Source organism: Gnatocerus cornutus, chromosome 3, assembly GCF_029298725.1.
Source record: "Gnatocerus cornutus isolate USDA-ARS CGAHR chromosome 3, icGnaCorn1.1, whole genome shotgun sequence".
Taxonomy (NCBI): Eukaryota; Metazoa; Arthropoda; class Insecta; order Coleoptera; family Tenebrionidae; genus Gnatocerus; species Gnatocerus cornutus.
The window spans coordinates 16,321,113-16,333,358 of NC_142235.1; the positions used below are offsets into that span (position 1 = coordinate 16,321,113).

At 32.2% G+C, this 12,246-nt stretch overlaps 6 protein-coding genes and 4 long non-coding RNA genes across 12 annotated transcripts in view; 9 read left to right on the forward strand and 1 right to left on the reverse strand.

Moving 5' to 3' along the window:
* Window positions 1-12,246, reverse strand: part of Syt7 (Synaptotagmin 7) — a 180,903-nt gene that overhangs the window by 101,484 nt on the left and 67,173 nt on the right. The window lies entirely within an intron of this gene.
* On the forward strand, window positions 1,481-1,932 carry LOC148177559 (uncharacterized). The gene is made up of 2 exons (XM_088032040.1): window positions 1,481-1,550; window positions 1,598-1,932. Exons 1-2 carry the CDS (start codon window positions 1,500-1,502, stop codon window positions 1,895-1,897), a joined length of 351 nt encoding a protein of 116 aa, XP_087888166.1. The 5' UTR covers window positions 1,481-1,499; the 3' UTR covers window positions 1,898-1,932.
* On the forward strand, window positions 2,869-3,232 carry LOC148177560 (uncharacterized). Its single transcript, XR_015769752.1, has 2 exons — window positions 2,869-2,977; window positions 3,028-3,232. It is a non-coding gene; the product is annotated as an uncharacterized LOC148177560 (long non-coding RNA).
* LOC148177561 (uncharacterized) lies at window positions 4,195-4,521 on the forward strand. Its single transcript, XR_015769789.1, has 2 exons — window positions 4,195-4,329; window positions 4,375-4,521. It is a non-coding gene; the product is annotated as an uncharacterized LOC148177561 (long non-coding RNA).
* Window positions 5,175-5,693, forward strand: LOC148177562 (uncharacterized). The gene is made up of 2 exons (XM_088032036.1): window positions 5,175-5,223; window positions 5,277-5,693. The coding sequence occupies exons 1-2, from the start codon at window positions 5,176-5,178 to the stop codon at window positions 5,634-5,636; spliced, it is 408 nt and encodes a 135-aa protein (XP_087888162.1). The 5' UTR covers window position 5,175; the 3' UTR covers window positions 5,637-5,693.
* On the forward strand, window positions 5,815-6,320 carry LOC148177563 (uncharacterized). Its single transcript, XM_088032035.1, has 2 exons — window positions 5,815-5,890; window positions 5,938-6,320. Exons 1-2 carry the CDS (start codon window positions 5,843-5,845, stop codon window positions 6,298-6,300), a joined length of 411 nt encoding a protein of 136 aa, XP_087888161.1. The 5' UTR covers window positions 5,815-5,842; the 3' UTR covers window positions 6,301-6,320.
* Window positions 7,183-7,525, forward strand: LOC148177564 (uncharacterized). Its single transcript, XR_015769790.1, has 2 exons — window positions 7,183-7,239; window positions 7,283-7,525. It is a non-coding gene; the product is annotated as an uncharacterized LOC148177564 (long non-coding RNA).
* On the forward strand, window positions 8,678-9,170 carry LOC148177565 (uncharacterized). The gene is made up of 3 exons (XM_088032721.1): window positions 8,678-8,756; window positions 8,807-8,908; window positions 8,953-9,170. The coding sequence occupies exons 1-3, from the start codon at window positions 8,678-8,680 to the stop codon at window positions 9,168-9,170; spliced, it is 399 nt and encodes a 132-aa protein (XP_087888847.1).
* Window positions 9,265-10,208, forward strand: LOC148177566 (uncharacterized). The gene is made up of 7 exons (XM_088032722.1): window positions 9,265-9,349; window positions 9,395-9,520; window positions 9,572-9,733; window positions 9,867-9,948; window positions 9,992-9,999; window positions 10,064-10,127; window positions 10,169-10,208. The coding sequence occupies exons 1-7, from the start codon at window positions 9,271-9,273 to the stop codon at window positions 10,206-10,208; spliced, it is 561 nt and encodes a 186-aa protein (XP_087888848.1). The 5' UTR covers window positions 9,265-9,270.
* LOC148177567 (uncharacterized) lies at window positions 10,871-11,295 on the forward strand. Its single transcript, XR_015769746.1, has 2 exons — window positions 10,871-10,937; window positions 11,059-11,295. It is a non-coding gene; the product is annotated as an uncharacterized LOC148177567 (long non-coding RNA).

Consider the following 12,246-nt stretch of genomic DNA (forward strand, 5'->3'; position numbering starts at 1 on the left):
AAAGAACTGAAAAGATCGTCATAATCCCCAGTATCAATAAAATTCTAATTTTATTAAAAAACTTGAGGAACGGATCTAAAGAACAAATTGGAAAAAAGTTCTTATAACTTTTTACCATCTGAAGAACCAGGCTCATCAGAAAATGAAGAAAAAAATAAGCATAAATAAGACTGCGCGACAAATTCGAATTAATTATGAGTACCTTTTTTGAAAGTTGGTGTTTTGTGATCTAAACAAAGTGTCAAACAATATTTTAACCTCAAAAACTTCGTATCACGTATCATTTTTTGTTATGTCACTTTGAAAAATAGTTAAAAAAACATACAAAAAAACTTGTTTTTTAGGTCTATTTAAGATATTAACGTACTTATAGTCATAAATATTCAAAATTCAATCCAAAAAAAAATAGATGAAAATCTTTACAAATCATAATTGGTTTGGACCGCCCTACTTTGATGCGATTTTTTACACTCACAAACATTCGTACTTTTTACACTAATTTTGAATAAATTGTACTTGAGCTGTGTAATAACTTATTTTAAAAACAAAAAGGTTTAATACTTGCAATATACTCATAACTTACTTGATTTAAAAGTGAAATTTAAAAATTGGTATTTTTAAAAAGACATCCCCATAACTTGAGACTTGCGGTAAACGGCATTTGTTTTATAAAAATGTGGGATACTTATTGCATTTTATACAGTTTTGAGGGTACCAAAATCTTGCCACGCAGTAAAATTCAATAAATATTAGTTCTAGTAAAAATGTACAACATGTAAGAGAAAATACTTTTCTGACCCAAAAGTCAGTTACTACCGAACCCAAAGAATCGAGAAAAATTAAAAAAGTAGAAAACTTTGAGGTCAAGTAGACAAGCCTCAAGGTATAAATGCCGTCAATTGCAATTGTTAAATAAAAATTTCTATCCTAAAACCGATAAAATACCTTAATTTTTGACGTATAAACCGTTGTTACTATAGGCAACCTAAAATACGTTTTTCTCTATCTACTTGTAGGAGAGAAATTTATTTACAGTTTCAAAACAGACAACATAATTGATATGTTCTTAAATTACTAATGAAAAAAATGAAATATTTTGTCAAAATTGGTAAATATTTAATATAGTCCCGGCCAAACGTCATTTTTTCGACATTTTAAAAATTCTACGCATTACTGTCATTTTTACATGTGTAACTCAAACAATGTTGTCAAAAGTGACAGTAATAATAAAATAAATAAAGGGTGTCTCACACTTTAGCACAATCAAATAACAATGACGTTCAAAATCATTTTGACCGGAACTGTATTACATAAGTAGTATTTAACAATTTGAAAGCGACATGATTGTTTAGACTATTGTTGGATTTCTAATTCGCTCATTTATCCCCATTCATAGATCATAAAACCATCGCCAAAACACTATTAAAAACAAAAAGCTTAATGCACAAATAATAGCGCCAATAAAAATCCACCTCCTCATCATTGATGCTTCAACCACCATGAAGTTCAAACTTATCTACTTTTTCCTGTTTCTCATCCTTCTTGATTTTGTAAGTTGTTTAAACATCGCCATCACTTTCAACCCTTTCCTTTCCAGTTCGTTGAATGCGCTGCAGCAAAAAAGAAGGCGAAGAAAAGTAAAGTAAAAAAATCAAAAAAGTCATCCAAGAAACCGGCCAAGGCCAAAAAGCACGCTAAGAAGAAAACGAAGGCAAAGTCAAAACCGAAAGGACCAGCATTAGCCTCTCAGCTACCGCCAGGAGCTTATGCATCAGTACCTGGCCCTATAACGGTCGGTGATTTTCCTCCAGAGTTCAACGAGACGGACGCCTACCCTACACCACCCCCAGGATACTTATTCCCAGATTATGTAGATTGTGATGAAGATTCAGTGTAATGAATAAACTTTGACGTAACAAAATGTCACGATGAGAGGTGTCGCTGTTATTTTACTCCTCGTCTTCCCCATTTTCATCCCTGTAAGTACTGCACGCTTTCCCCAGTCTTCAATACACTTTTCAGGAAACGAACCCTTTGAAACAGTTTATGTCCAAAAACGCCACGGTTATAGAAGGAACTATTAAAGGTAACATAGAGAAAGGGGTGTCCCATGGACAGACCCATCGCTCTCATGGTCACCACGGCCATGGAATCAGACATGGACAAGTCGAAACAGCGATAAGAAAAGCCAACACTCCACGGAATTAATTCCAGTTGGGTCGCTTGTTGAAATTTCGAATAAATTTGATTAATTTATCAATTTGTGATATTGCAAATGGAGCGAACTCACGCGTTCCGTGTATGTTACAATAATCCTTTGTGCCTTAATTGAGCGATAAATTAATTTGAGATGCTCTAAATTTCCCTCGTGATTGCTAATCTTTGGAGGAGTTAATTGAGACTGCTGTGAGGGATTTTCGAATAAATGTCTGCAAAAGGTGTTCCATTCTTAAAAAGAATTTGACGCTAATTGTGAATTATTACATTTATCAAGTGAAAGAAAGATAAAAATAGAAGATTGCTATTGACACTTTTTTGGAATGTTCCAAAAGTTATGTACTTAATTAAATTATTTAAGAATCTGGAATAAAAAAATTGTGGAAACCCCCACACAGTACTCACCGGTATTGTAACATGCTATTATTATTACAATAATTATTATGCAATTTTTTCTGCCAAATTATATTGTATTTTGTGTCGCTCGTGCATCGAATTACAAGAAAAAAAAAACTAAAATCCAATCGATGTCAACTACAATTTACCCAATTATCCAACACATCCGAGAATTCCACCTCCATAATTATACTAATTAGCATCCCCAGTTGTTAACGGAAAATAATAATTTATGACATTATGATATGTCAGTTATAAGTATAAATAGAATCAAAGTGACACCAAAAATTATAATATAAGCACCATGAAGTTTGTTGCAGTGTTACTTGTCGCATTTTTCGTCGTTGCGATTTCAATCCAAAATGTAATTTCTAATTTCGTTGTGATTTTATAATTAGTAATTTCTGTTTTAAGGTTGAAAGTGCTCCGTGTGATAAAACTGAAGAGATGAAAGAAAAGTCAGGGCCAGTCGCAGAAAAAATTGTCCAGGAAGAAATGGCAAAGGGAAAAGGACCGATGGAAAAGGCCGCGGAAGAAATAGCGAAAGAAATGAAAAAAGATTAATGAATATTATAAATTATGCAATAATGTAGGTAGTAAATAAAACTAAGCAAATTAACACGTCTCACAATTAATTCAAAACATCCAAAGAATCCTTCAACGTTTCAAAAAAATCGAAAGAGTAAAAAATCAAAGTAGAACCTAAACAATCTAAGGTAACTGAAAACAAAAAGAATCTAAAAGAGTTAAAAAAATCGGAGGAATCGGCCTAAAAAAGTAAAAAAAATCAGAAACTTAAAATAGTAATTATAAAATAATAGAGAGAAGACATTTTTATAACCCGAACCTTATTATTTTCCGAGATCTGGAGGATCGAGGGCAATTAGAAAGCAAGAAGAAAGTTGGGTTCAGATAGAAAAGCTTTAAAGTATATAAATTTAATATCCTCATTTGCAATTCTAACCTAAAACCAATTAAACATCTTAACTTTTGACGTATAGATGACGTTTTTTCCATCCCTACTGAATATTTAACTTGATATAGGTAACCCAAAATACGCTTTTATTTATTTACTTGTAAGAGTACAATTTAATTTCGCAGTTCAAAAGCACACGACATAATGACATGTTCTTAAGGTAATAGAGGAAAAACAAATTTATATGAAGTCAAAAAAACGAGTCAATTTTTTTTTTGACAATTTAAGGTTATATCGTGACACTTTCCAGGGCTACCAACATGTAAAAATTGTTAAGACGCCCGAACAGCAAACAAAATTCCAGTCGCTTCAAAGTGATAATATAATTCAGAAATACATTTCTACTAATTTATTATAGTTTGATTATTTTAATTTTTTGATTAGATTTATATTATCTTTCATACAACGTTGCAAAATAACTTCATTAAGAGAATTTTAAAGTCCTTTTTTGCCCTATTATGTTGATCAATAATAAACACTGCATTGTCAGACATGACGTCAAAAAATCTAAATAATTGTATTTTTAGTCATAAAATTGCAAACTTCCCATTAAAAATAATAAAATTTATTATTATTATCACGCCAGTTCCGTGTTGCCTCATTAACAGACGAACGCACAGTTGTGCTCTGTTGGCTTTATAACATATATAAAAGCGCAAACAAATTTATTATTTTAATCAAAAATGAAGAATTTTCTGATTTTGCTCAGTGCCTTGGTACTAGTTTCAACTGTGGTTAAGGTGAGTAAAAGAATTTAATCTTTGAAAACTTATATGTAATTGTAGGGAGTTGCATCTCAACGTGGAGGTCCACCTGGCGGCGGTGGCGGCGGTAACCCCCAGCGAGGTCCACCACCCGGTGGTTTTCCTAGAGGTCCCCCACCAAACGGCCCTCCTCCGAGTACCAGTACAACCACGGAATCTACAACATAAAAGTAGCCCATGCCTTGCTGCTTTGCTCGTTGTACGGAAATTTATAAAAAATAAACAATAAAAATTAAATAACACTTTCGAAAAATTCGTAATGCGCAAGATTGTTATTTTTATGTCTGATATTTTACTGGATCGTAGAGATACAAAGAATAGAAAAAAATTCAAAAAATATACAAGAAAAGAACAAATTACAATAAAAAAAGATAAAACTGAGAATTTTAAAAATCGAGAAGAATGTTGCTAATCTGCACTGAAAAGGACAAAATCAAAACTGCATACGTTTCCATAATTTTATGACAAATGTGACAAAAATTGCATCGTGTAAATCGGACGATGCCCACGAAAATTATTTGCAAATTAAACATGTAGCATAAAAAAAATCAGAATGTTAAAAACTGAATAAAAATCTAAAAAAATATTTAGACAACTTACATTCTGTAAACTTGAGACTCCAACAAACAGAGAAACTGGATCTTAAAAAAACAACTGAAAACCCGACTTTAAGCACAGAAAAATTTGAATTTAAATTTTGAACTGCTCCATTGTGAACACTAAACGACAAAACAACATCAAAATTACCCCCAAAATTACAAAAATTACTCTTTCCGGTCCTGCTTTATAAAGCACGCTCCGATTTTATCATGTTCAGTCAGAATGGATCTGAAACAAGCTTTCATTCTACTTTTTACTCTCTTCTCTTCCGTAAGTAAACCTTTTTAATAAAAAAATTCAAAATTTTTCAATTTTTTTCATAGATTTTTGAAAGTGATGGAGCCACAAAAAAGAAGAAAAAAACAAAGGCCAAGAAAAAACTAAAAACAAAAAAGAAAGTGAGCAAAAAGTCAAAAAAAACAATGAAAAAAGTAAGTACGAAAAAGTCAAAGAAGAAAACGAAGGGAAAACCAACAAAGAAAACTGCCAAGAAAGAATACCCGAGTATTTATGACAAACCTAATATTCCACGTGATCCCCAAGGTCGTCCTCTTGGCCGCTCTTTACCATCATTTCCAAACTTTGATTATAATCTTACAATGCCCAACTCTACAGATTGGTTTTTGGAAACGACGAATTCGACAGACTTTAACATGACAAATATGATGCATAGTTTGGCATGAAGTACAATTTTTGGTTTCATTCATTAATGTCAATACAACAGACCTCTCTGAATTAAAGATTTCGTTTTTTACCTTTTCTCATAACTTCCCACTAGAATAAAAAAATTGAAACGAAACAACAACAATTGATACACTTTTCAGTAATTTCTTGTTGTTTCCGGTCCCATTTTATAAAACCGCTCTTATTACCTGATGATTTAGTTAGAATGAAACTAAAAGAGCTCCTCTTGTCATTGATTACCTTCCTGTCGCTTGTAAGTTAAAAATTTGTACGTTTCCGAAAACCGACAATTTTTCGCAGATCTTCGAAAGCAATGGGGCTACAAAAAAGAAGAAGGCAAAAACCAAGAAAAAAGTAAAAACAAAGAAGAAAGTTAGCAAGACCAAAAAGAAACCGAAAGTTAAAAAGAAAACCACCACAAAAAAGAAAACACAGAAAAAATCTAAACCAACCAAAGATACAGCTCCGAAAAGTTATCACGATATTTACAACAAACCTGGGGCTCCAAAAATAAATGGAATGCCAATTGGTCGTTCACTACGTTTTATTCCAAATTTTTCGATGGAAAACGGAACGGAATTGTCAACGGAAAGATGGAATTTCACTGAGGCTAATTCGACAGAGATTTGGTACAATTTGGAACAATTTGACTTGATGGATTAAAATTTGTTTGATGTTATTAGTAATAGATGTTTCAATAAAGTGAAAAAACAATCTTTGTTGGATAAAATATCCAAGAGCAAAAGAGATTTAGCGCCCTCTTTACAAAATATACCAAAATACGTCAAATTTTTCTACATTTCCGGTTTTGCGGTATAAAACTACTCCAAATCTTTGCCAAACTGTCAGTATGGATCTGAAACAGATCCTCTTCCTACTTTTGACTCTCTTCTCATTCGTAAGTAATAAATCCATCGTAAACTTCAACTCAACAATTTTAATAGATTTTCGAAAGTGATGGTAAGAAGAAGAAAAAACATAAATTTAAAAAGAAACGCAGATCAAAGAAGAAGAAAGGTAAGAAAACTTTCAAAAAAAAGAAAGCTAATAGAAAACGCAAAGCAAAGAAGAAAGCGAAAACAAAAAAGAAAGCCAAAACAATGAAATGGAAGTGCATTAAAATTGAAGAGAAATTTGACATTCATAATAAATCTGGTGTGAATGATACAGGGCGACCGTTCCCAGTTCTTCCAGATTCTGAAATACATCCTTGGGTACCTAATTCTACAGAGTTGTCAATGGAAGTGGCTTTAAATGTTTCAGCGGAAATATGGAATTTGACAGAGGAGAACTCGACAGAAGTGTTGTATAGCTTGGAAGAAGATTACTATTAATGATTTAACGTTGTAATAAACAATAATATTAAAAAACTTAAGTTACTTCAACCCTGCAAAAAAAACGATAACAATAAAATAAATACAAGAATCAGAAAAGTTTTGACAGAATCATATAAACGTGTTTTTATCAATTGACAGAACCATTAAAACTTTTTTTATGTTCCGCTTTTGCCTCTATATTAACCAAAATTTTGATAGACCTCGACATTCGACAATGAAACTGAAGCCAGTTTACTTCTTCCTGATTATTCTAGTTCTCTCCTTAGTAAGTCTCACCCATTAAAGTAGTCCCTACAAATTAATTTTAGGTTTTCGAGAGCGATGGAGCTAACAACCGAAGAAGAAAAGTAAAAGGAAAAAAGAAAAGAAACAGAAAGAATCACAACAAAAAGGGAACCAAAACGAAGAAGAAATTAAGAACCACAACTATAAAACCATTCTCATCTGATGAAGACATTTTTATTGAATCGGTACCAGTAATGCGTTTTGCACAAAGTTTGAACTCATCGGACGATGTGGGTTTCTATAATTTTACTTTGTATAACTATTGATAAATGATATGGTAATTGTGACTCATATTTATTGCTCGCAACTGTATTAAACTCTCTTTTCCCTGTTTTAATCAATTTCCTTCATATTTCTTAATGTAATCACATAATAAAAATAAAATACAAAAGTATTTATGTAACTCCAAATGTTGCTTTATCTGCAAAGTATACAATATTGATTTTATGGCAGATTGGAAAATACTGTTTCTATTTCCTCAGTAAACACTTTCCAATACATTTAAAGCAAACAGCAAAGAAAGAAAAGGATGAATTCTCTTTAAGCGCCGTAATATCCATTTTCCATTCAAGTGGTGTCTAAAATATCGATACAAAGAATATAAATTACATTCCAAAACAATCGAGTCTGAATTGTTTTTACACGACTAGTCCGATAAAGTTTTGTCATAAATCCATAATGGACTATTTCCCTAAGGAAATTACTTGTTATTGCCGTGTTTTATGCATAAAAAAAAACATATAAATTTGGTACTACTGCAACTGGAAAATCATTCCACAAAAATGGATTTGAAGGTCATCTTCTTGTATCTACTTCAGCTGCTGTTTTCACTTCAAATTCCTGTATTAAGTGCCAAACAAAAGAAGAAAAACAAGAAAAAGGTGAAGAAAAAAGTATCAAAAAAAAGGACGAACAAAAAGAATAAAGGAAAAAATAAGAAAAGTAAGAAAGTGAAGGCGCACAAGAAGAAAAAAGAGACACCAAAAAAAGAATCTGATGCCACGATTAAAAAAACTCCATTCATTAGAAAAGGACTGCTTGGTTCCAATCCTTTTGCCGATGGTTCACCTAGATATATGCCATCGCCATCCGTACCGAATTTTGAAAATGGTAGCGTCATCCCAATTGATTGGGATTACAATTTCACTGACACCAGCGAAATTGACAACATGAGTCGATCATATTTAGAATAGATGTATTTTTTGACACCCTGTATAATAGATGTATAATAGAAAAAGAAGTGTTTTTCTAATGTCTATAAGCCTTCTTTGTGAAAAAAATTACTCAGATCAGAAATAATATAAAAGAAAATTAACACAAAGGTCACGAGACAGTAAATAACCAGTTGCAAATTGGTCTATTATTTGCCCATTATCCTGCCTATAACAGCTCACACCTCTCCACCAACCATTACAACCATGCAATATCTCTTAGCAACCATACTAATTCTATGGATAATTCAGACAGAATCTAGAAGCCCCAATTACCTAATTTCACGCAAGTTAAATCCTAAAAACTCCTAATTAAAGTAACTAATTTGGTTTCAGATGATTCAAAAAATGAAAAAAAACCGAGCTGTTTTTGGAATACCGCGACGAGACCTTTGACCATCATCATAAGGAATGTTGCTGCTGCTACCACCACTACTGGTAAGAACAAGAAGAAAAATATAAAAACTAGTTTGTTTTTGAAGCACCCACGACGACCACGGAAGAAGAAGAAGAATACGAAGATGAGGAAGATGGAGATGAGGAAGAAACCGAGGAACTAAGACGGCTGCGCCGGAGAAGAATACGAAACAAATTAAGGAAGAACGGAAAACTTAAACATAAGAGTAGGAAAAAAATTAACAACAATCAGATAAAAAAACGGAAGAAGAAAAACAAGAAGACAGTTATTCTGATTGATTAACAGTTTTTTAAATAAAAGTTTGTTTTTTATAATTGTCATTATTTCGTCATTAGTGGTTAGTACTTATAGTACCCCCGAAAACAAGTTTGGCGGTAGAATCATGTTGCGCTTTCTCATGCTAGCGGTGGTTCTAACATGGGCCCTCCAAGTCAACTGCCGAAGTTTTGATCTTATTACCAGTGAGTAACACTCAAAAACTGCTTTTCTTAACTTTGTTGAAATAGGAAATTCCGGACGCCAGCTTACACCAGCTTGTTGGGGCTCTGAGACTAGAGGTAATCGTAGAAGAACACCTCCTCCTACTGCTACTAGTACCACTTTTGCACCCTCCCCAGAAACAGAACCTTCACGTAACCACCCTTTTATTTAAAATAAAAAATTTGAACTTTTGTTACTTCTAGTACCTTCAGCAACTGAAGAGAGTGAAGAGTTTGATAGTGAGTTCGATGGCGATTATGATTTTGACGAAGACCTACGGGCTAGTAATAGGAGGAGACAAAGATTGAGGCAGAGGCAGAGGCAGAGGCAGAATCAGAAGAAGAAGATGAAGCAGAAGGCACAACGTATGTTCGGTCAAGCAGGTCTGTTGGTAGCACTGCTTGCAGAGCTGTGAAAAAAGCAATAAAAAGGCAGTACTACCAACAGATTTCAAGATTCAAGGCCTGCTTCGTGAGTATTACGGTTTGTCTGTTTTAGAAAAGCAACGTTTGGCCAAAAAGCAAGTTAATAATAAAAAAAAAGCAAAGAAGAATCAAAGAGTGAAGAATGTAATGCATATGTAAACACTGTTTTTAATAAAGAAAAATCTGCAATATTTTTAGTTTTTTTAGTTGAAAATTAAAAAAAAATAGAAAATGTTAAGAAAAAGAAAAAATTAAAAATATCTAATACAGTATTCAAAAAAGTTTATAATTTCAAAAAATCGAAAAAATGTAGAGGAGAAAAAGAAAGGACAAAGTGCAAAAGTTAAAAACTCCAATAAATATATGTGTTCTAAGGGAAAATACCAAATATAAAAAAGCATTAAATTATATTTAGAACTAAACATCTACAAAAAATTCAAAATGTATAACGATATAACACCGAAAAAGTGAATTAATTCCAAAAAAATTTAAAACTCAAAAATTCCGACAAATCTAAGAGAAATACATACATTTTTCCCATTTAGAAAAGTTTCAATAATTTAATGAATAACGAATACAAAAAATCAAAAAGTTATGAAAATCCAATAAACTAAGAGAATATAAAGCCATACAAAAAAATAAAAATTAAAGAAAATCGAAAAGCTTCAAGAATAAAAATAAAAAAAATTGTTTTTAAATTATTATGTAACCTAAAACTTGATTATTTTAGAAAACAACTCATACAATCACGGAACCTATTAAAAAATCTAAATACTCAATAAATACCTAATAATTTTGCTAGACGCATTATTTTCAGATCAGCTATTCCAGATAAAGAAATTACACGCTTTTGTCAAAAACCAAACAGCGTATAGTTGAAATATTTAATTTAATGTCATTCTCGATTATGCTGGTGACAAAATATAGTCACGCAACAATTACCAAAACAAAAAATACAATGACAAATGTAACAAATTTAAATCAGATTTAAAAGTAATAAAAGCTAATTTACACTCAACGACGACCATTCATTACCCTATCTAGATATATAAAGCCGAAATGCGATAATCCGAGTATCACAATGACAATGATGCGCAAATTGCTATTATCATTATTTCTCGCCACACTGGCTGCTCTATCTCAGGTGAGAATTAATCGAACGAGAAGGGTGGAAACAGCCCTTAAAACTGGTACTGAAAAATGTATTATTAACTAGAGTTTTTCAGTATAATGTTGAATTAAAATAAATTTGATTTTTTTTTCAGTCAAGTCTGACAAATGAAGGCAATCCTATGCTAAGAGCGATACCACTGCCTCCAGAAATGGAGCCGAACGCGGATGCGGATTCGTTCGACATTTTTTTAACTTTTCCGAAAGATACGAAGAACATAGAAAACATGTATTTGAAGTGTGAGTGGTACGAAAATGAAAACGACCAGGCGACACTGAAGTTAAAAAAATGAAAATTTAAGTTTGACAATGAATAAAACTTTGAACTAATATTTAGTCGCTTGTTCACACCTATTTTTCCTATCCAGACTTATTTTTCTTCTCAGTTTTCGATTTCTGGTTTTTCTCAGTTTTTGGCACGATTTAATTTGTATTATGTTCTTGCCAGTTTGGAAGCTTTTCCGCTCCCTTCTCACTTTCGTCTTGTTTTCTTTTCTTTTTATTATTTCTTCTTATTATTTTTACTTTTTATTTAAAAAAAAGAAATAAAACCTGGCATTTTCATTCAAAAAAAATTGTCGGGTTGTGCTGCCTGCATTATTTTATTCAGAATAAATTATTTTGTTAAAAAACACGGACAAAAGCAATTTGGACAAAAATCTAAATCCCATTTGGGGGCAGTTAAATGTAATGTATGCAAAACAAAACCATTCATTGCTGACAATATAACAATATGAATAAAAGGACAATAAACTCATTATTTATACGTAACAATATGCGAAAAGAATAAATATTTAGTACCTCTTTACCTAGGTATAGGAAAAATGTCATTCAGAAGCCTTTCGATTTTATTTTTGAGTTGGTAGCCTTGCTTGGCTGTTCACTCAGTATTTACTAAGTAGTTACAGTTAGATAAGAGTTAACCATGAGAACAGCACCAATATGGCGACACTTCTTTTGGTTTTTCACAATTCTCATATTTATTTCGATGTGTCAAGTAAGAGAAAATAAAAACTACTTCGCACTGTTGAAGATTTTCTTTCAGTTAATCTCAACAAGTGATCTCCTGTCAACAGGGCCGCCCATGGAGGAAGAATTTGACGACTTCGAAATCGAACTTTCCTATCCAAAAAACACGCAAAATATTGGAAAGATGCGGTTGAAATGTGCTTGGTACGAAGACGAGCCTCTGTCTGAATAAAATTGTCACTTTTTGTATTTTTCTGAAATAAGGAAATAAAATCGTTCTAAAAACAAGACAAAGGCAGTTTTTTTAACACGGC